At 37.5% G+C, this 27,911-nt stretch overlaps 1 protein-coding gene across 4 annotated transcripts; it reads right to left on the reverse strand.

The window, feature by feature from the left end:
* Window positions 1–922: 922 nt before the first annotated feature.
* LOC311085751 (interferon-induced very large GTPase 1) lies at window positions 923–26,284 on the reverse strand. 4 transcript variants are annotated; one of them, XM_084118371.1, is made up of 6 exons: window positions 26,205–26,284; window positions 25,547–25,600; window positions 16,049–16,119; window positions 15,433–15,516; window positions 7,186–7,217; window positions 923–6,097 (listed from the first exon to the last, which is right to left on the reverse strand). In XM_084118371.1, the coding sequence occupies exons 4-6, from the start codon at window positions 15,463–15,465 to the stop codon at window positions 2,080–2,082; spliced, it is 4,083 nt and encodes a 1,360-aa protein (XP_083974497.1). In that variant the 5' UTR covers window positions 15,466–15,516; window positions 16,049–16,119; window positions 25,547–25,600; window positions 26,205–26,284; the 3' UTR covers window positions 923–2,079. The 4 variants fall into 4 exon arrangements, with proteins under 4 accessions (XP_083974497.1, XP_083974496.1, XP_083974494.1 ...); XM_084118370.1 differs by having other exon boundaries at window positions 923–6,807; XM_084118368.1 differs by having other exon boundaries at window positions 923–6,810.
* Window positions 26,285–27,911: the final 1,627 nt, after the last annotated feature.

A 27,911-nucleotide genomic window follows, 5' to 3' on the forward strand; every position in this document is an offset into this window, starting at 1 on the left:
ACACTTCATTGACATATTTCCGGTCGAAAAATGCGGAAGTGCGTAAAAGGTCTATAGCCTACCATGATAGTAAATTATTGAAAAGGTAAAGGTCATAATTATAAAACTTCATGATTATTATTATTATTATTGCAACTCTAAACACATTTCCTGTAAACTCAACAAGTAGAACTCAAATACAAGGTTTCTTGTCTTCAGCTCTGCGTTTCTTGTCCTCAGCTTGGGGTTTCTTGTCTTTAGCTCTGGGTTTCTAGCAGTCTTCAGCTCTGGGTTTCTTGTCCTCAGCTTTGGGCTTCTTGTTCTTAGCTCTGGGCTTCTTGTCTTCACCTTGGGGTTTCTTGTCTTCAGCTCTGGGTTTCTTGTCTTCACCTTGGGGTTCCTTTTCTTCAGCTCTGGGCTTCTTGTCTTCACCTTGGGGCTCCTTGTCTTCAGCTTGGGGTTTCTTGTCTTCAGCTCTGGGCTTCTTATCCTCAGCTCTGGGTTTCTTATCCTCAGCTCTGGGCTTCTAGGCGTCGGGGTTTAATGACACATCAGTATTTTATACTCCTGTTGTTTCCCACCGAAGTTAGGTTCTAATCTTCTTGATTGACAAAAAGCTTTAAGCTAGTCTACAAGTAAGATAAATAATTTCAATGCGATAATATACAGTCTGCCAGTTATTATAGCAAAAAACAAACAAACAAACAACAAAAAAACTCCCACACAGTGTGCAAACAAAATTACCTAAATCATACTTTAAAATTGTTTTTGTCCTGTAAATATTTTACTCTAAGGAACATTATTTACATTAAGAGAAAGCTCAAGAAAAAAAAAATCAGTTTTATTAAAATTATTTTAGCAAAATAAAATAAAAAGCAGTATAAAATAAAATAAAAGCAGTATAATTTAATTGGTATAATGATGCAGGGAGGAGATCCAGTCAGATGATGAAGTTAAATTTTATTTCTTAACAGCAGAACATCAAATAATTAATGAAGAGTAAAATGAATTCATCCATAATCAGAATGAAAAGTTTAATAAAGAAACATAAATGAACAGTTAAAATCACTTCTAATATTTCTAAGTAAAATATAATCAAACCCTCTGAGTATAATATTCTTGCATAAAGATAAGCAACTTGTTTGAGAGATCTCTCTTTAAAAAGACAGGTTGCGAAGGAGTCCAAAGGATAGACTGACCAGTACAGGAAATAATCTCCCTTTTATGCAATGCTTATCAGCAAAAGTTCCTCTTTCCGATCTCATTCAAGCAAACCCGAAAGACAAAGACATATTGTTCTTTTGTGGTTTCACACCGTGGAGGGGGGGCCGTACACACATTGTCTCTTACCCCAAATGTGTCAGAAAGTTGTTAATCTTAATACACAATACAGAACTACTGCACAACATGTCCCTTTTGCAAGATGTTCTGCTAAGATAAAATTCGTTTACCACTTTATTCTGAGACATTCGAGCATTTGTGGTCTGTCTATTGGAAACTTATAGACTTTTGACCTCATCTAAACAGCAAGTATAAAAGTTCACCCTAAGTCAATCAGCTACATTTGAGGCATAAAGATTGATAAAAGAAAAGCATTAAACATGCATTTCAAATGATAAAAATGGTAAACACATGAAAATTATAGTAATGAGAAACAAATCAACATGATAATAATGATTTCTTAAAATATGATTGATTACATCTGATTAAATGATATTTAAGTTCTATAATGATTAAAGGATAAAACATAAGCAAATGATAAAACATAAGCAAGAATTAATTTTTTTTCTGATTCATCAGTATGAATATGATGGTTAAGTTAACAATGTTACTAAAAACTCCAGGTACAAAAAGAAGACAAAAACTTATGTAGACTTAAATTATGTAATAAAAACAACAACAATAGATCAATCAAAAACCCTGAACATCAAAGGAAACTAATGTTACACACATATGATCATTATATAAAATAACTAAAAATCTGACTAATTTAATTATAATGACATCTTTTCATATAAAGGCCTTCACAAAGTGGTGAGAACAACAGAACTTATTGGCAATAAACTAAATAAAAAATGTAGCCTAAGGCACCAGTTAAACTTATAGGTATTTTTCTAAACTCTCCAAAGCTTGCTTCTTTGTGTAGGATCTCCATTCATTTGGAATCTTACCATAACCACTGAAAGTTTTGTTATAATACTTTTCCAAATCATTCTGGAATAGACACACAAACCACTTCCAGTATGGCAACTCTGAGACATCAGGCGTGATGCTCCATTTCTCAAAATCCGTACCTGCTGTTCTATACTCCTTCCATAAAACTGTGTCATCTTTTTGAATATCTGGGTAAAAAAATTGTGTTTCACTTGCCACTGAAGATGTGCAGAATTCCAGGCAAAGATTATCTGTGCCCTTGTAAAGCATCCCTCTCATCCCACAGTTACGATGGAAGGGAGCAATGTGATCTCCAAGATGGTCCTCCATTGTGTTAACACAGACAACTTTACAGAAGGGACACTGAACCCAGCAGCACTGGCAGAAATGTTCAATTAAAATATCATCTGGTGGTTCCCTGAACATTTTTATTTCAATATCAGAGGGTTTTGTTAAGTATTTGTTTGACTCTTCTGTGATGGGCTGAAGTTCTTTTTTAACAACCTCTTTTAGAAGTTCAAAGTCAGTGATGTCCTGACAGCAGTTACCAGTGAGATGTTCTTTACTGTATTCAAGCTCGTCTTTCAGACAGTCTGAGAATATCTCCAGCCACATATTGGCATCTCCATGTTTCCTTGAGACTTCAGTTGTTGCATTTTCAGCAGCCTTAATGACACATTGCCCCTTGTTCTTGATGTTCTCATTAATCATTGCAAGAGTTGGGGAGTTCTCCCCTGTTATATATGCTTTCACTTCAGCTTTAATGAAATCTTCAAAGTGGTTCCTCGGTAAATGTATGTACTGAATGAACTTTTGAAAGTCCTCCTCCTCTGCTAGAGTTTTCAGAATGTGTTTCTCCAGGTTTGACCTGTTGCCTTTGAATGCTGGAATATTTGTCCGCATCTCTCCTGCTAGATCATTTGCAGCCTTGTTGTAGGCACTCTGGAGAATGGGGTTTTTCAGCTCACTACAAATCAAGGCTCCAAATATTGCAGCAGATTCTGCACCTTTGCAGAATCCATGGAACACACTGTAGTATTCTGGTTTCTTTCTCTCTAAATAAATCAAAGGATCATTGTTGTTTCTGAACACCTGATGGAGCTCTGCAAACTTCTCACCTGCCCACTTACATGCGCTGATTGTCAGATCAACTGTGAACTCTTTCCTGAATTCATATTGTACTTGTTTGCACTTGTGATTTCCTACATTCATTTTTACAAGTTGTGCAATTTCTTGAATGTAGCTTGGGTTGTAGCCTGTGTTCACAACTAATTTTGACTTCACCTGTTTCCCAGTTTCATGAAAAATACTGTACACCAATTGTTTTATTGACTCTTGTTCTTCTGGTGGAAGAATACTGGTGTTTTTCCAGTATTTTCCCATGATATTTACATATGTGGTGAAATCAGTGGTTTTATGTATGTGTTCATATTTATTTAATCTGTGAAGCACAAGCGCTTTTTCATGAATTTCAGATATTATTGTAATAATGTCACTTTCTAAGTTAAGCTCTTCAAAAGGTTGAACATCCCCTGCCAACTCAGAGACCCACATTTCCCACACTTTATCAAATTGTACCTCCAGCTCATTCTCATCAAAACCTTTTTGTTTGAGCCTGAATGCAAACTCTTTGCTTTTCTCAAGGAGTTTTCGCTCATGCAGAGTTTTCTCTCCATCCAGTTTAGTGAGAGCTTTCTTTTGATAGATAATGTTCTCTAGTTTTCTTTTTGCATCCCTCACAAGCTCCCAATGAAGGTGCTGGATTTTCTCTTGAAATTTCGATCTCCACTGAATCAACATCTCCTTTTCTTTGTGTTCTTCAAAGTAACACTTCATGGACCTTTTTACCTCTTCATTGGTCTCTGCCATCTCATTTTCTAAATGACTTCTCTCAACTTTATGCAGTTGCTTGTTGTTGATTCTATTGTGCAATTTGTCTTCAATCTCCAGCATGGCACTTCTGAGACTCCAGGTCCACTTTGCATACTCCTCTTCTAATTTTCTGTATGTTGCAATTTCCAAAGTATTCTTAAAGCTGAAAACAAAGTTTTCATTCAGAAGAGCGTTCCAGAGGTCTCCAATACGATCTTTGAATTGTGCCAGTGTTAAACCACTATATTGTAAGGCACGAGATAGAATTGTGTTCTTAAGCTCCTGCACATTTTCACTGTAACCTGGATTGGGTGGAGCCATTGGTGGGTTACCTTCCCAGAGCTGGGCAAAGTACCTCACATCAGTCTTTATATCAAATCCAATGACGTCACTGAAACACTCTGCACCACAGACTTCTTCTTTAGCAGCTAGTTGAGTCATCTCATCTAGTTTCTCCTGTAAGCGCCTTTTCCCTACCATGTTCTTCTCGCCCGCTGTGATGTCTCCAACATTCTGATGCACATACATGCAGCTGGGATTCAGTCGTACCTTTTTCATCCTCAAGAAAGCCTGAACAACAATCTGAAGGATGTCCTGCATCTCAGCTGGATTCTCACCAAAGATGTTGATCAAAGTCATGTTTCCAAGACCGACTACAAATGTTGCCATTTCATTATCATGATGTCTTGTTGACCTGCCAGCCAACTCTAGAGCATGAAGTCCCTCAGTATCAACAACAATAATGTAGTCAAAGTTTAACTTGGTTTTAAATTCTTCTGACACCTTGACTAGCTGCATGAAGGCTCCTCTGGTACACCTCCCAGCACTGACCGCAAACTGCAGTCCAAACATGGCATTCAGCATGGTGGATTTCCCAGTGCTCTGAATACCCAAAATTGACAACACAAAGACTTTTTGATCTCCCAGCATTTTGTTAAGTTCATCTAGAACAGCTTGAACCCAAATCAGAGGAACGTGAGCTGCATCACCGTCCATCAGCTCCAGTGGGTATCCACAGATCATGAGCTCTGCAGCAAATCGCGGGAGAGACCTGACATCTAGTTCATATTCAGAACTTTTTTTCTTTCTCACAGATATGTGTGATTCATATATCTGGCCAATCTCTCTTAATATGTGCTCCAAGCCAAATGATGCTATATTCAGGTTTTCAGATAGCTTCTCTAGTTGTGACTGTTCTGTTGTCAGTTGCTCAGATTTATCATGTTCCTTTTTCAAATCCAGCACTTTTGACCATGTTTCATAATACTCATGATGAAGCTTGCAGAGATCTTTTGAAGTATACTCATCCAGGAGGATCCCCAGCCATTTAAGGCAATACATCTTCTCAGTAGCATCTATGGAGTTAAGTTTTTCAATAAACAATTTTGAAAATTCACTGAGGCCAATTTTTTTCTGCTGCTCACGGATTTTGTACATTTCTGTTTGTTTTCGGCAATTATGCATTTCAATGTTGTTCCCTTGAGGACGATGTAGTTCTTTGTTCTTTAGACACCAGTCATGCCACAGTTTTCCCTGACAAGGGAGAAATGTTTCTTTGATTTCTGACATTTCCTTTGTCTCAAGTAGTCTCATCATTTTCTCTGCTGCCTCTTTTCCTCTCCTGCATTTATCATCATTCTCATCAAGTTTGATTCCTGAATGTTCACCCATATTCTCAAGTTTGAAAACTGGTTTAGAGAGAAACTCATTGATGGTTCTTCTAAGTTCCTCTGATACATCTGATCTATTTCTTCCTTTCAAGCCAATTGTATATTTGCCTTCCTTCATCTTGAAAACATCTGAGTCATCTTCAGTCAGAAGGCAAATGAGAGGCTTTGTGCTGTTGTAGAGCTCTTCCACTATTTTCATACTTTTGTCACTGCTATCAAGATTTGGCAAAAGCACTACATTTATTGAGGACTTATCAGTCAGAATTTGTAGCTGTGTGTCATAAGCTTGTGCATCGCCATGAAGATTACAGAAGGCAATGCAGTCTCTAAATTTATCAGTTTTCTCTCCAGAAGGGCAGTACCAGGCGATCTCAACAACTCCATCCATCAGCAGGCGGGATTTGCTGCTTCCACGGCAGTGTCTGTGAAAGAAAGTTGCATGGCGTTCATTGATCAGGTTGTTCATTAATTCTGATTTGGATGAAGAAACTGCTGAAAATCTAAAAAAGGCAACCATAGGTGTCTCAGCCTTGTAGATTGTCTGGTTTTTACTGATGTTTTCTTTGTGTGACTTCCAGCTTTTCTTAAATTGCCTGAAGGTCCACAGGGGACATTCAATCTCCTTGGTAAATATATTAGGCACAAGCAGAGGAAGAGCATACTGACATTGTGACAGTTTTGTTACCATGAGCTGACGAAGGAAATTATCTGCACATAGAAACACTGCCATTTGGATGTCCATTGGGTGAATGGGCTGCCTTTTGCCTGTTTCAACATGCACAGACCTCTTGAAAATGTTTTCAAAGGCATTACCCCCTTGCACATCAGAAACCATGGCGCCTTTTGTATTAAGCACCTCACTTTTTTCTTCTTCCATTGGAATGTATCTTGCTGTGTAATCTGCCATTAGGAGTCCTTGTATATAAGTTTGAACCAGATTCTTCTCATTACAAGGTTCATGCCTTTGTAGTGGAGGAGTTACCTGCAAAAAGTCTCTTGACAGTTTGTAGGAGTTTTCGCGACTTAGTTTGAGTCTACTAAAGAGCTTATCGATGCTTTCCAAATTGATCTGATCCTTGTCTTCACATTGGGGTGGTTCTTTTCCCAATTCTCTTTTCTCACTGTCTTCGCTCTGCTTAATAAGTAAATGGCATATTAACTGTTAATTTCCTGAGTAAATTTTATTTAGATTTGAGAATGATTAGATTTTTAAAAGAAATCTAGACAAATATACTTAAAGTAATGTTAAGGATTCAATGTACATTATGCGGCATTAACTATTATGCAACAGTTACTGTTCACCAGATTTACATGTAATGAAGTTAAATGATTGGATATAAATGTAAAAGTTAGTTGCAACAATTTTATCTTTTTATTTTTGAAGAAAACTGTAAAGTTGTGATAATTAATATTATGCCACAAATGCTGTCAATAAACCTGTATGTTTTTTTATAATGCTAAACAAATACATAATATATGATTATGCCTGCATTGAAATTTATTACCTTACCTTACAATCATGTTGCAGCTGAAGAATATTGCCTAAAAATAAAGATAAACGTAATTTACATCATGGAGCATTTTACCATTATTCTTTCATAAATATTAATGATTTGTTTAATTTAAAATAAATTTACAATAAAAAAAAGTCTCAGGTTACGCATGTAACCATGGTTCCCTGAGAGGAATGAGACTCCGCGTCAGCTGACGCAATGGGGACACGTCCCGTATGACTCGGTGTCTGAGGCACGTGTTGTACCAACTAGCCAATCATGGCGGATGCAGTGATGATGTCGCAGGGAGCTCCCCAGTGTATAAAAAGGGCACCTGAAAACACATCATCAGCTTCAAATGCACGCCCGAAGCATGGCAACGTGATGCAGCATCTTGTTCCTCTATCAGGGAAACATGGTTACATGCGTAACCTGAGACGTTCCCTTTCGTGGGAACTCAACACCATGCCAGCTGATGCAATGGGGACTTCAATACCAACTACGCAATGCTGACCAATGCCTGCTTGGAGACTAGAAATAATCTAGAACTTTAGGCACTGAACTTTAGCCAGCGAGTTAGCTAAAAAGTTAGCCAGCGAGTGGAAACACCCTGCCCAACATTGCAATGGGAAGGATCATAACCTCACTTAATACCCAGGTACCAGGGGAAGGTGACAGAAGAGAATATAATTACCATAGCCGATCATCTCAAGCATCTGTCCGCTTTACTTCCGAATATACTTTCAGGGAGCCAAACACGCAGCGCCAGCTCGACTTGATGCCAGCCATCGCCTTTCATTATTATTATTATTCTCCTCTAACAACAATTTTCTGCACCCCAGCTCCCTCTTTGGGGGAGGGAGGAGAACTTTATTCTGTTCTTAAGCAGAATTTTTGTACCCCAACACCCTCCTCAGGGGGGGAGGGAGGAGATTATTCCCCTTTAGAACAAGGCAAGGATTGAACTTCCCAAAGGTGGCCTACTCAGGGGCGCAACAACCCGGTGTCAGAGGGGTATGCAGCAACAATTTTGGCGGCCCCCCCCCCAAAAAAAAACAACAACAAAGAAATAAATAACTGTGCCATGTAGCCTAATAAGTGAGGAACGAGTGATAGCTAACAGATGAAATAAGTACAAAATGGTCATTTATGAATAAAATTGAACTATACTTCACAGTGATGAATCCACTGCTGAGTGTACCCCTGTCCCTCTAGGGGGTTTCGGGGGCATGCTCCCCCGTAAGAAAATGTTGTGCTTTTTAATGTTGAATTCATCAATCTTGTGCACTTTGAGAGTTCAAAATTAAAAGCTCCAACCCATATTCAGTGTGCAAATTAAACAAAGAAAAATTCAAACCTTTTTTAGTAACACTGTCTGTCTACATTACACTACTATATAATAATAGTTATAATATTAATCCCATGATAGTAATAGCCATATATTGTAAAACAAATGCACTGAAAAATAAAGGAAACTTTCATAATTAGTTTTGTACTAATTTCTATACTTCACATTCAGTGGCGGAACTAGAGTTTTATACATGGGGTGGCCAGGAGGTGGCCACTGCTACTTTCGGGGGTACACAGTACACACACATACACACACACAGTGGAAAAGCTTATGGAAGGAATTGGGTCACTCTGTTTGTGTCTATAAGTGTTGAACATCCAAAATATTTGCAGAAAACAAAGCTTAAGCACCAAGGAGATAAGATACCGTAGCATGTGTCTATTATGTACTGCTGCGTTTATTTACAAAAAAACTCACATTTACAAAAAAAAACAACTGTTTTTTTAATTGTACTTGAAAAATGTAAACAATTGTATTGCCCATCAATATAAAATCTTATCCTAGGAAGATTTAATACAACATAATTCTTTCTTTATAATAATTTATAATTATTCTTTCTAAATATAATTTTTTTTGTGTGTGTGTTCATTTTTGGGTGAACTATCCTTTTAATCTGGCAAAATCATCTCAACTTAAATTCCTGAATTGGGTATGTGATTGACTGCCTGTGTCTGGTAGATGCTCTGACCTGTTGCTGGTCCTGAAGTCTGACCACACTGACTCTGACTAGCCAGTGGTGATGCAAGGGCTGGGGTCTGTTTGCACCTGATCTGCCTGTTAGTCATTTTAAGCCAAAATGGGGGTCAACCTTGAACAAATTGCAACAGAAGCAAACTCAACAGAAGCAAGAGATTGGGTTTGGGACTGGGTCTGTGGGACTGTTTCTGGGGGACGAGTCTGAGGGAAGAACAGGAGACAATGGTAAGGAGAATGCAAAGGACAAAAGGTAAAATAAAAAGTGAATCCCCAGAAACAGTTCCCCTAATGGGATTCTTCTAGACTTTTTTTCCTTACTCAGGACATATTGAGGCTACAAAATTATTTGAGTTTGCTTCTGTTGCAATTTGTTCAACCTTTTTTCATAAAATGACTGGACTATGTTTGTGCTTATTTAAAAAGTACTCTGATATCTCTCCCTTTCTTTTCATGTTTAATTGACCCTGTTCAAAAATATGACAAATTTAAAATATGATTCCAATCATATTTATATTCTAATCATCATCCAATTACCAACATTTTTATCTTAACTCTTTCTCGCAGTAGCCTATAAAAAAAATGGTGTTTTTGGTAATTTTCACAATTTCATGGCACCCCAGAATATTTTGTTGTATGAATATCTGAACATACCAAAAGAATGGACAGACAAAAAATTGTTTTATTCTAGCTTTGTGCGTCTTTTTTTATCAACACTTGAATGTTGGCAAGTTTCATAAAAAGCAACATGAGCAAAAAGCTGAGAAAATCGCATTTTTATCAAAGACTACATCTAGATCAGATTCATAATGATGATCAAAACACAGTAGATCGAGTCCATCAACACCCTACACCCATAAAGCTTCATAGTCCTATAGTGATCGCATTATGATATCACTTGTTTCTGCTCTTCTTTGCCTGCGTTTTGATCTCCTATCCTCACATTAGCTAGAACATTTGTATACTGTAACGTACACACGGCAAGGTACTGCATATGCGTGTATTAGGCCTAATGTAGGCTATTCGGAGCAAACCACCCTGATGCTAAACCTTAAAAACTTACTTCAAATATGATGTTTTCTTATTCGGTGAAGTTCGGTATCTTGCAACCATCTCTCATCCTCTGCTCGTCCGTTTGAAAACTGCGCGCGCGCCGCGCTGCCGGCGAACGTAATTTTTTTTTTTAAATCAGCATCAGCAACTGCCAGTAGCAAATAAAATTTTGGGGTGGCACCCGGGGTGGCCAATCGCATGTCAGGGGTGTCCAGTGCCACCCCGGACCCCCCTCTGGCTCCGCCACTGTTCACATTAAAGATGTGATTGGGTCCAGCCCAGTGTCAATCAAGAAAAGAACCAATGGGCAAAATGTAAAAAAAAAAATTTTTTTTTTTTTTTTTGACCAATGCATTACAATGGCATTACCCCAGCACCGCCAATTAAGCAAAACAAAACAAAATGAATGAGTCGCCGATGTACGAGTTTTATGGGCCGTTAAGACAAAGACAAAAAAAAATAAAAAAATAGCCTATTAGATGTATTGGCCCAAGAAGCACGTCGGCCCACCGGGAATCTCACTGGGAAGCCTACATGCGTGGACGTCACACTTTAAATCCTACCTGTTGCCTTTGACCATCCACTTATTTAGCTGCTGGCGCATCAATTGACATGCCATCTCCTTTTCCCTCTTTCTTTTTCTATTTTTAGTCCTGACAGCTTTTTTGCTTTATCCATCTTTTTCGACTCGTACCGGCTCGCTCAGCGCTCACGGCGCCCCCGCCTGCTCGCGATATTATCCCCCCCTCTCTATGTCAAAATTATATGATGGAATCTTATGAATATCCTACTCTAACCTGTTAGTCCTCTAAAAAGTTATATAACATTGAGGAAATGCAGAAATTATTTAGAAACGCACAAAAGCAGCTACGTAGAGATAAAAAAAAAAAAAAAAAATACCATCGCTTTGGCTCCCCCCTGGTTCTGCGCGCTCCTATGCGCCGCATGTAGCGCATACCCACTTTTTGCGCCACTGGGCCTACTGCGCCTGTGTCTCTCTAAACCTGTTCAATACCATCTCAACAGTAGCGCCGAACAGTCCAGAAGGCGAGACTGGGGCATCCAAGAGGATCACTTTGTCATACTCCATGATGTCTCACAAATTAAGCCACAGATGCCTCTCCTCTGCCACTAGAGGAGCCATTGATCGTCCAAGGGAACGAGCCACCTGCCTGGTAGCATGGAGAGCTAAATCCATGGCTATGCACAGTTTGGAGACCGCCTCAGGGGATAATCCTTCCCCCTGATCCAGGTCCTTAAGCAGATCTGTCTGGTAGACTTGTAATATACAAGTTCACATTTACAAACAAGTCAGATAGAATAAATGGGACAGTATGCGTATTTGGCATGCCATTCAAGGAGAGGGCTCTAAGCTCGGTATTTGGCCTGAACCCAGAGTACTCCCCCCATATTCCTAGCTGTAATATGAACAAGCCAAGAGTGAGAAGTCAGGGTGGTGGAGGGATGCTGAAAACTGTCAAGGAATGTAGGTGAGTCGACTGTGTATAGGCTTCCTCTCATGCTGATATGATTAGATGTGGTAATTGCTGATGATGAGTTGATTGGATTGATCATTTAAACCTGCTCCTCCTGAACTTTGTCAATAAAACATCATATAGTATACAAAGCTCTGCCAGTCTGACCAGCCGCCGAATACGATTTACCCACGAACCTCGATGTCATCTGACATGGCTTAGAGGGCAAAGCAGAAGCCTTCATCGATGAGGATGTCCCTGGGGAAAGACAACTTGCTAAATTTCTCTCCACCCATGGCATCCTTCCATAACCCCACTCAGCCCCTCTACTTTAGAATAACTTGAAGTAGAATAGGCCAGGCGAGCAGAGAATGGATGTTTCCACAAACCTGACACCTCAGTGTGCAAGGTCTGGAAGAAATGGAAGGCTCACAGGAGCAGTGTGCTTTTGACTGCGCAGATATCACGCGTCTAAGCGGCTGCTTGCGATCTCGTGCTTCAAGCCGGACCATTCCAAGCTCAGTCTGACTGTAGCGCGAGTCATAAACTCCACTAGCTCATCGTATTCGGCATTCTGCTGCATGGAGCAGGAAACTGATTTTTTACACATGTCTGTCTCTACTGACTCCTCACTTTCTAAATTGTCAGAATTATGAGCGAGCAATGAGTCCTCATTTTCCACAGAAGAAGCTGCCAAGAAGGGCTTCTGTTTCAGGCTCGGGGACAGCAGAGCTAGGGGGAGAAGTGAGGAGAACTTGCTCATGCTCCTAAAGCAGCTCCTTCTGAGATCCCCATGGCTGTAAGTTGCGTGCTGCCTCAGCGGCTTGACTCTCTTCACTCATGAAGAGCACCAGCCAAAAGCGGAGCTTTCTCAGTGAGAAATCATCACAATGCATACATCCTATGGAATGCCAAAGCTGACATAATAATAAATAAATACATAAATAAACATATGAAGAAATGTAAAAAAAACACACGGTTGGAATGACATTTTTAAAAAGATGCAATGTCACACCCGTGTTTGCTCTTTCAAGGAAATGTAGCTCTCTTAAAGTGCTGAAGCACACATGGGAAAAGGCCGCAGTACAGCTGTGCAGAAAAGCTCTTTTAGGGCTGTTATGAACAGGAGGAAATGCTCTATGGAGATTGCGACCACCGTTGCAGCGCCGTCACACCAACAGTCCACAGTCCATAGTCCATTATTTTAGGTCCGCAGTGCATTCTACGTCAATGATGTGAAATGGTTGCAGTCGGTGAGCTACTGGCTCTACCTGTTGCTATTTTTACTGCAACACAACTCGGAATACACAACTTGGAAAATAAAATACTGATACGATGCCACATTGTGTGGCTTTTGGTTGTAATTTCCAGTCAAAGGGCAACAAGAGAAGCAATGCAAGTCTTCGCTGCTTGCCTAGCGATAAGAAGACGAGAAAAGAATGGGAAGATGCCCGTGGACGTATAAAACTACCTAAAGACCTGTGTCTTTGTTCTCTCCACTTTATCCCTGATGCCTCTGAGGCTTTTAGTAGACCACAGCTACTGAAAGAGCTTACAGGTGGCGATGGATATAAACGTAGGCTTAAACCAAATGCTGAACCATTGATTTTTCCCCACAAGGAGTCTTAACATCCCAGGATATCGAATGAAATACGCACTGAGAAACAGCACAGACAAGAAACGCTAGATGCCATCCTGGCAGGATGTAAACATGCTGACGCTTGTCATGACGCCGTAGCCACTGAAGGAGAAAGTTAAAGCTTGTTTGTGGAAGACCCTGACAATTTGTCAGTTTCATTTAATTTAATTTCATTTCATTATTTATTAATTTATAAAGCACATTTAAAAACAACGCAGGGTTGACCAACGTGCTATACAGATCATTATACTCCAATAAAAACAGAACAGATTATAATCTATAAAATAACAAACACAAAACTAAGTAATTAATTGAAAATGAAAATTAAGAAAATATATTTTAAGCTTTGATATAATAATGGAGAGTGATGGCACAGATTGAATCGATACCAGTAGGCTATTCCATAGTTTAGGCCTTGGCGCTTGCTATCGCTAAAGTTCGGTCTCCTCAATGTTTTAGCCTAGATCTACGGACAGAGAGCAATCCAAGGTTGCCAGACCTAAGTGACTTAAGTGGCCCTAAGTGAGTATGTCAGATAGATAGCCTGGTGCTAAATTTTAGCGCTAAACTAAAATTTTAAATACAATTCTCGATTTGACCAGTAGCTAGTGCAGAGAAGTTAAAATGTGAGAAAATGGAATCGAATTTTCGACTACCAGTAAACAGCCTGGCCGCAGCATTTTGAACCATTTGTAGATGCTTGATAGATGAATGGTTAACTCCATAATAAAGTGAGTTGCAGTAATCAAGGTGTGAAGTAATGAACGCATGGATAACTATCTCAAAGTTCTTTCTTGGAGAAAGAAAGGTTTTAACTTTTGTGAGACGTTGTAGATGAAAGAAACATGATTTAAGAACAGAATTAATTTGTTTATCAAACTTAAGACCTGAATCAAACAAAACACCTAGATTTTTTGCACATGGAGTAACATGGGAACTTAAGTCTCCAAGGTCCAGATCACAGAAGTCATAAAAATCACTTGGTCCAAACAATACTACTTCAGTTTTCTCATTTAAGGCCAAAAAATTGTATGTAAACCTTGATTTCACTGCCTGTAAACACACAAACAGGATCTCTATAGAACTTTAATCATTGTGTTTAAATGGGATTTAGAATTGGGTGTCATCAGCATATAAGTGAAATGAAACTCCATATTTGAAAAAGATACTGCCCAATGGCAGTAAGTATAAAGAAAACAGTGTTGGAGCAAGAATAGATCCCTGCGGAACACCATAGGAAATATGTGCTGCTGAGGAAGTTTTTTCCAATACATACAGAAAACTTCCTATTTGTTAGAAATGAACAGACAGCCCAAAACAGGGCCTTGAATGCCTACATAATTTTCCAATCGAGAGATAAGAATTTTATGATCGACCATATCAAATGCTGAGCTGAGATCTAAGAGGACCAAAGCAACAGCACTCCCCTTATCGGTAGCCAGCATAATATCATTTTCAGTTTCACTACAGTCAGTTAGTGTACAATGTTCTCCAATTATGATTGATGCAGTAACACAGACAATCGCCAGGTTCCTCTGTGAATAAACTTGAAAGCAGTGAAGACTTGCATCGCTTCTCTTGTTGCCCTTCGACTGAAAATTACAACCAAAAGCAGCACAATGTGGCATTGTATCAGTATTTTATTTTCTGAGTTGTGTATTCCGAGTTGTGTTGCGGTCAAAATAGCAACAGGTAGCGCCAGTAACTCACTGAGTGCAACCATTTGACATCATCAACGCAGAATGCACTGCGCACCTAAAATGGCGCCCCGCATTGTCCAAAATATGTATAAAACGATGTGGATTTTTTAAATAATGTAAATCTTTCATGGGTTTTCTATTACATATTTCAGTAAGATACATAATTTACATTATATTAAGCCATACAAGTCTTAATACCCGTTGGTTCCATTTAAAGGCTTTGTTGTTAGTATCATTCATTTTCAATGGTTACCATTAGAATGACTACTTTTTTAACACTACAAAATACTCACAATGTACGTCTTATCAATAAATCAAGAAAGTTCAGTTGCACTTATGTTTAGGTAACTTGCCATGTTTTTCCTTTTTTCCAGGTTCCTGCCCATAAGCCTGAGTTTCCATTTTTTCTTTATGCTCAGCCACTGACTGGTATGTATCTGTTCACAAGAAAACATAATTTATCCTGCGTGTTTGAGGTAGCATACTGTGGGAAAATATCAGTTACTGTCCAGCACTCTATTCCTTTCTCTCTCTCTCACACACACACACACACACACACACACACACACACACACACACACACACACACACACACACACATATACAAAATACTTACATTTTTGTGTTAAATGGATTTGATAGTGATAAGAGTGGGTTTGTTTTCTCACCCATGAAATGCAAAGTCAAACGGTTCTCTTTTTGTCACTCAAGTCACAATAGTTGTGTCATTTCTCAAAAGAACATTGTAGGTGTTGAATCAAAACATGCTTATTGTGTGTACAAAGCAAAAAATCTATGTGGCTTTATTTTTCCATTTAAATTTTTTCCACCAACTCTTTTAATAGCACTGACCTGTAGCTTTTGTGGTGCAGTCACTGCTTAGAAGAGACAGTAATGGCCAAGTTCCAGTGAGACAAGAATCAAGACTACTTACTAGAGATTCCACTAGAGAATGAACAAAGTACTTACGTGGCACAATTCATGAAGAATGATGGGCGTCAAAAAGTCAAAAGTTGGATAGTGATGCCAAAGTTACTCTGCTGTAGAAAGAAGACCAAAACGGATTTATAAACTGCAAACATACACAACTTAAAACAGTGGCAACATATATACCTCAAATATCTGTCTGCGGTGCAAACCATTACATTCCACAAACTCTCCATTTCCCTTTATACACTATCGGCCTACACTTTCACAGCATATGGAGTGGCACTTAAATAAAAGGAATCAGTTATCAATTTAATAATTCAAACAAAGACATGCAGACACACTTTTGGCAGAGTGCCTTGTGTTAGAATACTCTAATAAAGTACAGATTGTTAAAAAATATTATGCTGAGTACAATTTTATCGAGGTAGAGTTGTAATTTGTAAGTAATTAAAGGAGAACTCCGGTCAATTTTAACACTGAGCTCATTTTTTTGTAAATTTGGAGTGCTGTCAGTACAGAGAACAACGACAAAAATCGGTGTTGCCTACACCGTGTTATCCTCTTTTTAAAATTTGCACCCTATTGACTTCAATGGGGCATAATTCGTTGTGGAAAGTTAATTCGGCCAGCGCTCATACCTGTATTTACATCCTGTTTTCGGTTGAAGTCCAAAGTAGTCGATTGTCGAGTTCACGCGCGTGATCATAGCTAACTAAACAAATGCGCGTGAACTCGACAATCGACTACTTTGGACTTCAACCGAAAACAGGATGTAAATACAGGTATGTGCGCTGGCTGAATTAACATAATTTTTATTCATATCTTTCACATCTACTGCAGTCAGATTCACCCGTGTTAACTCTAAAGGAATCACTCACATGACCTGTGCACTTGTAATGACACATCAAGGATGTTAAGAGGGTAAAAGCAGGTTTAAAATATGCCCCATTGAAGTCAATAGGGTGCAAATTTTAAAAAGAGGATAACACGGTGTAGGCAACACCGATTTTTGTCGTTGTTCTCTGTATTGACAGCACTCCAAATTTTAAAAAAAATTTGCTCAATGTTAAAATTGACCGGAGTTCTCCTTTAAAGAGTTAGTTCACCCAAAAATGAAAATACTTTCATTAATTACTCACCTTTATGTCGTTCCAAACCCGTAAGACCTTTGTTATCTTCAGAACACGAATGAAGGACCTTTTGATGAAATCTGAGAGCTTTCTGTCCCTCAGTTGACAGCTACACAATTACCACTTTGACACATCAAAAAGTTCATAAAGACATTGTAAAAATAATCCATATGAATTGAGTGGTTTAGTCACATTTTTCTGAAGAGACACAATCGTTTTATACAGATTGAGTTTAGGCTTTTATTCACATATAAACATTCATGAACTCACACACCAGTTGCGGTAAACGGAAGCTTAAGCAGATTGGTTCCACTTTATTTCGATAGTCCACTTTAGACATTCTACTAACTATAAGTAACTTTTCAACTACATGTCAACTAACTCTCGTTAGAGTATTAGTAGACTGTAGTAGACTATCAGTAGACTGTTAGGTTATGGTTAGGTGTTAGGGTTCGAGTTAGTAGAATAAGTTGACTTGTAGTTGCCAAGTTACTTATAGTCAGTAGAATATCTGTTGGGGAACTATCAAAATAAAGTGTTAGCAAATATTAAGCATACAGTCTACTAATACTCTAATGACAGTTAGTTGACATGTAGTTGCAACATGTCACTTATAAGTGACTATAAGTTACTTATAGTCAGTAGAATGTCTAAAGTGGACTATCGAAATAAAGTTTTACCAGCAGGTTTGTTTGATGTGCGAGAACCAATGAGGTTCATTCTCGTGTCACGCAGCACATTTGACCTTCTGCAAGAACCAATGAGATTCATTCTTGTTTTACACAGCACTTTGAGCTTCTGTAAGAACCAATGAGGTTCATTCTTGTGTTACGCAGCACGTTTGAGATTCAGCAAGAACCAGTGAGGTTTTTTATTGTTACGCAGCACGTTTGAGCTTCTGTAAGAACCAGTGAGGTTCATTCTCGTGTTACGCAGCACGTTTAAGCTTCTGCAAGAACCAATGAGGTTCAGTCTTGTGTTACGCAGCACGTTTGAACTTCTGCACATTCTGAACATTCTTGAGCTTCTGCAAGAACCAATGTGGTATTCTTGTGTATTATGCAGCACGTTTGAGCTTTTACAAGAACCAATGAGGTTTATTCTTGTGTTACACAGCATGTTTGTGCTTCCTCAAGAACTAATGAAGTTCATTCTCGTGTGTTAAGCAGCACGTTTGAGCTTCCTCAAGAAACAATGAGGTTCATTCTTGAGTGTTACGCAGCACGTTTGAGCTTCTGCAAGAACAAATGAGGTTCAATCTCATGTGTTACGCAGGACGTTTGTGTTACCGCAAGAACTAATGAGGTTTATTCTTGTGTTACGCAGCACGTTTGAGCTTCCTCAAGAACCAATGAGGTTCATTCTCATGTAACACAGCACGTTTGAGTTTCCATATGAACAAATGAGGTTCATTCTCATGTGTTATGCAGCTCGTTTGAGCTTCTGCAAAGAACCAATGAGGTTCATTCTTGTGTTACGCTGCACGGTTGTTTGGTTGAGCTTCTTTTTATGTTCGCTGATCAATGTTTATATGTGAATAAAAGCCTAAATTCAATCTTTTATCATATAAAGCGATCGAGTCTCTTCAGAAAATTTGAACTAGAATGCTAAACCGGAGGGACAGAAAGCTCTCAGATTTCATCGTAAACATCTTTATTTGTGTTTTATGAGTGAAAGTCTTACAGCTTTTGAACAACATGAAGGTGAGTATTTAATGACAGAATTTTCATTTTTGGGTGAACTATCCCTTAAAGTAAGTAAAGCTTTTTTATATAAAGCTTGTCAGATAATTATGACTTTAGAACACATACCTCTTTTACCTAGATATCATAATATAGAGACTGTGTTTGTTCCTCGAACTTTAATAAACACAAAAAATCCTGAACCCATTTAACCCCCAGAAAAAAGTGCTCAACAATGAAGGGATGACACTCTAAAACATCAAGAGTGCAAAACAGACACACCCACCCACACACAAACACACTTTTATACACATACACACCAATTGTGATTAAAAATAAATCTGTTTTGAATTTTTAAAAATCACATCTTTAACGGAATGTTACGAAACTCTGTGACTTGTATGGCATTAGGTATGTGAACACACAAAAAAATGTAAGGCATGATTCGAGCAGGCTAAATGGTCGTAAAAAAGTTTTAGTCACACTTTTGCTCTTCGGTCAAAAATTACTGACCATAGGAAATGAATGGGAAATTGACAAAAACACAAAAAATCTATACAAATCGGCCATGATGCAGAAAAATAAAGTGCTCAGCAATGAAGGGGTGAAACTCTAAAACATCAATAGTGAAAAACATAACATAATTAATAATTATAATGTGTATATATATATATATATATATATATATATATATACACACACAATTATTATTAAAATTATTAAAATAATTAATATAATGTTTAAAAATAATAATATAAATAATAATAAGCTGTGATAAAGCATTTTTGAGAATTTCTAAAAAAAATACATTCAAATCCCTCAAATCCACATCTTAAAAGTAAGTAATTTGTTCCAAAAACAACTAGAGAATTCACAAGCCTCTCCATAGAGAGCTATACGGCATCTAGTGGTAAACCCATGCAATAACATGTAATGTTTAATTTTTTATCAACAGATGGCGCTAATCTGACTTAAAAAAAAAAAGGATTTAAAAAGCCTAGTCTCTATATTAATCAGAAATACTGCAATAATTTAAGAAATATTTTGAAAAATTAAAAAAAAAAAAAAAATATTAATTTCAATGGCAAAAATTGACCATAAATATTGCATAAATATTAATAAGTAACATCAAATTCTTCTCAAAATACAAAATTAAAAAGAACAAATATTATTGAACAAAAATAAATTGCATTGGTTTTACTGGGATGGAGAAAGTTTCATTTTTAGGTGTCCGGTCACTTTTGACCGGGAAGATAACAAGTGTGACTCCGAAACGAAGAGCACTTTTGTGACAGTTTGTTTTCAAAAGTTTAAAAGAGTTAGTAAAAGAGTAAAGAAAAAGTTAAAACTTTTTTAAGTATCTATTTTTTTATTAAGTATTTATTTTGTATTAATACATAACCTCATTGTATTAATTTAGAATGTAACATTATAGCGTGACATTTGTGTCAATAATCGTAAAGCACAGGTGACTCCGCGTGGTGGGAGTGGGCCCCCAAATCAAATTCTGCTTAAGGCCCCCAAAAGGCTTGGGCTGGCACTGCAAAAATGAAACAAAGCTAAATCATATTCTAACGTGTTCAAAATGTTGCTGTGTTGCAGATAAGGATGTGTTAATGTCAATGTTGTATTTTATTAATTTGGCGTTGGGGAACTGTAATTAAATGCTCAAGTTTAATATGGGAAGGCTCCACCCCCTGTGGTGAGGTGGGGACTGGGAGAAGGGGAGTAGAATAGTACCTCGCTAGTTCAATTGGTGTTTTCTGAGTACAATACAAAACAATACAATATATTTTTTTTTATTTTTATTTTTTATAAAGCACAATTTAAAATCAACCGAAGCTGACCAAAGTGCTGTACAAGTACAAAAGAAAACCAATAGTAAAAAACACAAAACAACAAGAATTTCAAACAATAAAAGACAATAAAACGATGTTTAATGTTGAGTAACACATACTCCGTTTGCAGCGTATGCGGTGCGGAATTTTTTTTTCTTTTCGCATCCATGTTTAGAGCTTTCACACTGCACGCGAATGCGGTCTGGCTATGCGTTCCAGTGCGGTGCGTAGGCTATACATACAGTCGGCATCTAGTCATAGTTGGGGGCGTGGCGAGGGTGGAGTCGGCGTGGGGGAAAACACCGCGACCATCGTGTGTATTTGAATGACAAAAATGTCATATTGCGAGTCATTGACGCCTGCCGACCGGCAACGGTACATTGCAAAATTAACTGCAATAGGTTATGATTGCCCTTATTTAATTAAAAACTGGGTCAATGACCCAACCAAATGGCCGGAGGTGTCGTTTCCAGACATATTTTGTTATTTGGTTGAATCTCCAGGTAAGACATCGCGGCAGCTGTAGCGGTAACATTAGCCTATAACTCAATCAACTTATGTTGCATACTATAACTCCATAAAACCTTGTCACTTACCAATTGTACGTATGCTCACTCCAAACTATTAATCCTTTTGTAAAACGGTGATCAGTAGTACGAAGTTGCCGAGGGACTGTGCTGACAGTTATCCCTAACTCACAGACTGCAGTCTGTTTTGAGTGTAGACCTCGAACTACTCCATAGGTTCGCGATTGGCCTTTCAAGCGAGCCTTCAGCTGATAACGCTAATGTGAATGAGACATCCCTTATGAAAAACAACTATAGGAATCTTGTAGTATTTTGTGACAAAATATTATAGTAATCCTATAGGAATACTATAGGAATACTATGTGACCCGATCTGGCGAAATGAGTCGGAAGTCGCAACGTTCCATTTTAAGATATGGGCCGTTTATGTGGAAAAACAATGAAATATTTTTTTTTTTTTTTTTTTTTTTTTGTGCTAAATTTCAAAGAACAGACATTCAAAAATAATCTCCTAAAGTTTCGTAGTCCAGATAATTGAGTAAAGGTATTTAAATGACTATTAAAGTTTACAAAGTTTTACTAAATTCGCTGGAAATTAATATTGCTTTTCTCAACTCCTCTCGTCACCTCTGAGCATTTCCCGGGTATCCCCTGAAACGTCTCTGCTCTCCAAATATGGTGTTACACGTTGTATAGAACCAATCAAAAAGCTTAGAAATGTACACAAATGCTGATCATTTGTCAATGGGAAGCCCCATTTCGACTGACCGGCACGCGATTGGTCCAGTCATCCTCCTGTCAGACTCGCGGCGCTCTGTGTAAACAAGCTAGCAGATCTCCTCAGAAAGATTAAATATTATTAATTTGAGAAATGTCGCTGTCAAAAGAGAGCAAAGTCTCCAAAAAGTCGCCAAAAGCGTTGAACTCACTTGAGGCTTCTAACCTAAGCTCTGCTGCTGGTCATCAAGAATGGCTAAGGCTAGTCAGTGATTGTTTTGGATCTGGAGACGTGTCATCCTCTGATGATTTATCGTGTATGAATGTGAGTGAGTGCAATTATTTTGTGAGTGTATTTATCTGCAAGGAGAATCCATTACAATGTGTTTGATTTATTTTAACCCAATATTTAACTGTTGGTATATCCGTTATGAATATGTTACACTGTTATTGTCAACTAGCCTACACAAAGATATGATTGCATAGGCTAACATTATTTGTTCTCTGTTTCCTTGTCTCTCTGCCTCTCTCAATTTCTCTCTCTCTCTCACACACACACACACACACACACACACACACACACAGAGAGAGAGAGAGACACACACAGACAGACACACACACACACACACACACACACACACACACACACACACACACACACACCCTCTCTCAAGCAAAACTGTAGCACCTCTGTTCAATCTTTCAGATTTTAGTAAATGTTTGTAAAAGTGCCTTTTAAATTATTTATTCAAATAAAAACTTTAAAATAATTTGAGCTTCAGCCTGGCATAATAGCATATATTAATGTCTTTGGTCAAATTAGGCTGTACAATAAATAGTTCATCCCTTTAAATGCAATGGATTTTGAAAGATATCAACAAAAAACGGGCAAAAAACTTTAAAAGCGATTTTCTCAGGTTTTCAATTGGAAAAAGTGGGCAGACGACCATAATTCAAATGTGTATATATTTACAACCATTCAAGGTATGACTTTGACTAGGATATCATTTGAAAGCTTATGGTCTCCTCTTTCCAGTAATACCAAAATATCAGTTTTGAAATTTGGGTCACTGTGACTCATTTTGCTGGATCAGGTCACCTATAGTATTTTGGGACATACTATAGAATTAAAGTGACAGCGCATGGTTCGTGGTCAAAATGAACACAGATTGACATGAACATATAATAATCTCACCATAAATGCATTTAATTAAATCAAAATTTTGTAATCTCACCATAAATGTATTTAATTAAATACTACTATTTTTCACAGTAATCTTTTTACTTTAAGACCGGGGTAAAGCAAGGAAAACTACAATTTACCTCAACAAGGCGACATAATGAACAACACTCGTCTCATTCGTGGAGGTGGAAAAACAAGTTCTTTGTGACATGCAAGATTTATTGTATTACAATTTAAATGCAAAAGAAAAGGCATGAGAGTCGGCTGTTTTTGTCAATTTTAAGTTTTAATTTAAAATGTTTGCGATTTTAATATAAGTAGCCTATAGGCCTATGAGACCGGGGACAGTTGCAACACTTTTTGCATTTCCCTCAGTTACTCAGAGACTATTTGGACTAGACCAACCAAATTTGTATATTAAACTTGCATCTGTCTGCTAATTACCCATACCATTTAAAGATGATTACATATGACATATCGTTCACAGTATTTATTTGAATGGAAGAAGCCAGATGTTGCAACTGACCCCAACCCAGGGGACAGTTGCAACACAACCCAGGGACGGTTGCAACATGTTAAAAATACCTTAAATTTCACTAATTAACTTAAGCTTTTTGTCTCAATGAGCATAGAATTCTGAAAATATTAACTGTTTTAGGCCTACTATAATAGTATTATTTATTTCAATAATATTATTGTAGCCTATAATTTATTTATTTAGTCATATTTATCAAATAACAGTTATTGAGTTTTGTTTGTTCATGTGTAGAACATAGGCCTACATAGATTCAGTGTGCATGTGTTACAGATGCTATTCAATCCCTCCATATTTCAGTGTCAGACAGGAAGAATTGAACAATTTGCAATGCATCAAACTTTTATTAAACATGCAATTTAAAACTCGTTGCAACCGTCCCCAACCCTATCAGCCATGACAGAACATCATGTGCCTGCTAGACACACTGACTTTGACTCTGTCACGTGTGGTTGAAGCAGATGAGGGAGTAGGATCCATTTGCAGTATTTCGTTATTACACAAACTCAGACTCAGGAAACAAGGCGCAGGAACAGAACAACCAGCAAACAAACATTAAGGATTGACAAAGACTGAACTAGACACACAGGCTTAAATACAAGGGCAAACAAGCTAAACAAGATAACAAGGGGGTGTGGCTAATAGGAAGCACCTGGGAAGACTAATAAACATAACTGGGAGCTGCTAAACATGAAACAAGACAGAAACACAGACTAGACTTATGACAGACATATGCTAACCATGTCACTTAGAAGTCAACAAAACAATAATTCAAACTAAGTAAGTTTTGATTAATTCATACAAAATGTCAGGACAGTATGACAAAAATATATTTCATGAAAAAATTTACTTTCATACCTCCAAAACATGTTTTGTTCAATAAATGCAGCAGCAGATGTTGAATATGTCTACTGTCTTCTTAGTGGGGGGAGGGTCTAACTGTGCATGTGCAGTATGAGTTTCATCACTCTAGCTTGTTTCTGATTGGAGAAAAATGACATGTTGCAACCATACCCATGTTGCAACTGTCCCCGGTCTCCCCCTACATGGTTAAATATTTTACCACTTGCTTGAGCAACTTAATATATAAATCTATAGAAGTAATGCATTGAATAATACATTGTTTAAATTGTGTTTAAACGTGAAAACGTCTATTAAAGAGTGTACAGTATGTGTACAAAGAAAATCGCAATGCTGACAAAACTTTTTTTTTTTTTTTTTAAATAAAAGTTGCTGATAACTTCTGGATTTGAAAAAAAAGAAAAAAAGTGAGTATGTGTTTGTGGTAGACAGCTGTGGATCAGTTACGCACTGCAAGCGCAGCATTATAACGTGTGCTGCTCCTGTACTATGAGGCTATGTGTGAAACATACGTTTAATGTAAACATTACAATCTAACCCAGGTGAAAAAGACGTACTATTAAATATATAAAAAATGTACTTGAGTATGTTTTTAGTACAATACAAATATACTTTAATGCATTTTTAATACATTTAACAGTACGTCTTTTTCACCTGGGAAGCAATGCCTGGCACTGACAACCAAAGAGACATATTACAGAGAAAACTTAGAATAACTGCATAAACACTGCCTGCAGAGTGCAAAGTCATTGCCTAAAATGGCAGCGAGGCAACAAGCTAGCTTTTGAACATTGACAAGAGTGGGCGAGTTTCCAGTAAAAGTGAAAGTAAGATGGAGAAAGAACTCAAGAACAACACACAAAGCACAGTCATAATAGCAAAAGGAACAACACTCAACTGTAGGAGCACACCCTCTTCACTAGAGCTACCACATGAGGGATGCAGGAATTAAATTGTAATACTTCATAATCTAAATTAATATTTTAGACACAGTTATGTGTTTGGAAAGGCGTTTTTAAAGGATTAGTTCACCTCAAAATGAAAATTTCCTGATAATTTACTCACCCCAATGCCATCCAAGATGTCCATGGCTTTCTTTCTTCAGTGGAAAGGAAATTTCTTCAAAATAAGGAAAGAAAAAACAAAAGACGAAGAGAAAATCACTCACTGCTCTTGGCTGAATAGGCCAAACTTTTGTAGCTTTAATAATAATCATATATTTAATTCATACAGTGAAAACTAAGCAGTGTTTTATTTTTGCATTTGATTATTCGGTTTCTGTTGTTAAATAAACCTAATGTAGGCCTTCCTGAACCCCTAAACCCTGTGGTTTACGCACTGATTTTAAAATAACACTTCTTTCCATCACGTATGCTACAGTAAAACACTGCTGTTCGCTTTCAGAAGTTGTAGGGATGTTTTCTTGTCACAAAAATAATTAGGTTATATAATTTTAAATATATTTTAAAGATAATTTAAGTTTATTTTACACACTTTAAGCATTATCGTATCGCATATCGAATATCGCATTATTTAATGATTTCGCATATCGCAATTTTCTTCAATATCGTGCAGCCTTAACAAAGAATAGTGCTATAAATACATGCTGTTGTTTTTTAATAAAAATAATAAAAACTTGGCTAGATTTACGATGTTAGGTTAATCACTGCAGAAATTATGCTATAGTATTTTGTTATTGGATCGAAAAAAAGCAGTAGTTTACCTTACAGCATCGGGTTTCTCCACAAAATGAATCTAGATCTTCCTTTCTCGTATTTTCAACTGTCTTGCAACCACACCCACAGATGAAAATGAAAGAAAAACTGCTTCCTGGTCCTCCAATTTCTGCGCTGTTTTGTATGCAGACATGGGCTGCGTTCGAAACAACATACTCACTGAGTATACTTCATTTCAATAAATCCAACAGTGATTCTAACACTTTTCAGTTAACTTTACTTAATGTCTTAACTTAATTGTAAAAATCTAGTAATCTGTACTATTCACATACTAAGATTTGTTTACTAAGAAATCCCAAGTTCAGATTAATTGATTAGTTTGAGTGTGGTTTTTGAGGTGGGGAAAATCTTAATTGACTTTTCACTTAATGGACTCTGTTTGCATTCACTCATTTCCCAAAGTCATCTTGAATGTTGAAATTTTAATACAACTGATACATTTGAGAGAACATCACATAAGCTGACTTCATAAATTGATGTTGATTTTCCTAAGATGTTTTTAGTCACCATTATGGCGATTAGTGATCCCTTTGGTTGGGCACTTGGAACTTCATTTATGCTATTTTTAATTCTCTTCCCATTGATGCAGCGATTGCAACAAGAAATCAGTATTTTGGTTTCAAAGGAAGAGAAGTATATGTGTATATATATTACTTATATATATATATATATATGTATGTATGAATGAATGAATGATGTATAACATATTTCATGTCAATTAATGCAATTTATAATTTTGTTGCTAACTCTTATGTCCTACACACCTTGTGAAACCTTTAATTGTGTTGATATAATCCCTCTATATTTGTGACAATCTTGCAATTGATCATACTTGAGTCACACAGACTTCAACATTCAGCCTGCAAAACACAACAATGGTAACAATTATATTTTATTTAAAGTAAATTATCAAGTACTCTGTACAGTTTTTTTTTAGTTAACAGAACTCTTGTGTAAGTGCTATAACTATACTTACTAAGCATTTGTCAGTACCACATACTATTCCTATTTCACTTTACTTGCTTTTTTTAAGGCAATCGGTTTGCATGCTTGCAAGTCCAACTAATTAGATTTTACAGTGTACTTAATGAGCGCTAAAAGAGTAACCCCAGAGAATGTCTAATAAGGGGAGAAGTTCCACTCTCAGTAAACTTCCGGCTTCCGAACTGGTTGCAGTTCCACTCTGGTTCCATGCGAGGGCGCTCACAGGACGAGTGCAGAATGAATGGAGGTCTATCCCAGATAGCAACATTGTTTCGGCCCGGATCCGGCCCACATCTGGCACTTGTGGAATGCGGATCTGGCCCACATGCAGCGTGGAATGATGGCCCTTGGGTGGCCCACTCCTGTTTGCCAGATCTGGGCCACAAGCAGGCCAAAGCAATGCCACATGTCAGCCAAGAGCAAATAAATAAACCTGAACTGGACCTTATCTGAGCCACAAAGTCTGTGTATATTAAATATGGAGTCATCTCATCCTTAATAAGCCTGTTTAACAAGCAGAATCACTGAAGGAAAGAAGAGAACAGAAAAAGAGACGAGCAGAAACACAAGAACTACAACTGACTTCAGACACAGTCTCAGATGAAATCAACTGAAGAGAAAAGAAGACATTAAATCTGTGAAGATCTCAGCAGAGGAGGATTAAACAACTCCACAAACAGCATTACCAGCTTCACTTATTACTAACCAGA

This window comes from Abramis brama, assembly GCF_963993115.1.
Source record: "Abramis brama genome assembly, chromosome: 1".
NCBI classification, from domain to species: Eukaryota; Metazoa; Chordata; class Actinopteri; order Cypriniformes; family Leuciscidae; genus Abramis; species Abramis brama.

Bases quoted from the DNA above. Each gene is read 5' to 3' on its own strand.
- LOC311085751 (XM_084118368.1), bottom strand. From the start codon at position 15,481: ATGGAAACTCAGGCTTATGGGCAGGAACCTGGAAAAAAGGAAAAACAT. The intron at 7,218-15,432 runs GCAAGTTACCTA...CTTTATTTTTAG, and splicing joins TGGAAAAAAGGAAAAACATG to GCAATATTCTTCAGCTGCAA. The intron at 6,811-7,185 runs GTAAGGTAATAA...TTACTTATTAAG, and splicing joins AGCTGCAACATGATTGTAAG to CAGAGCGAAGACAGTGAGAA.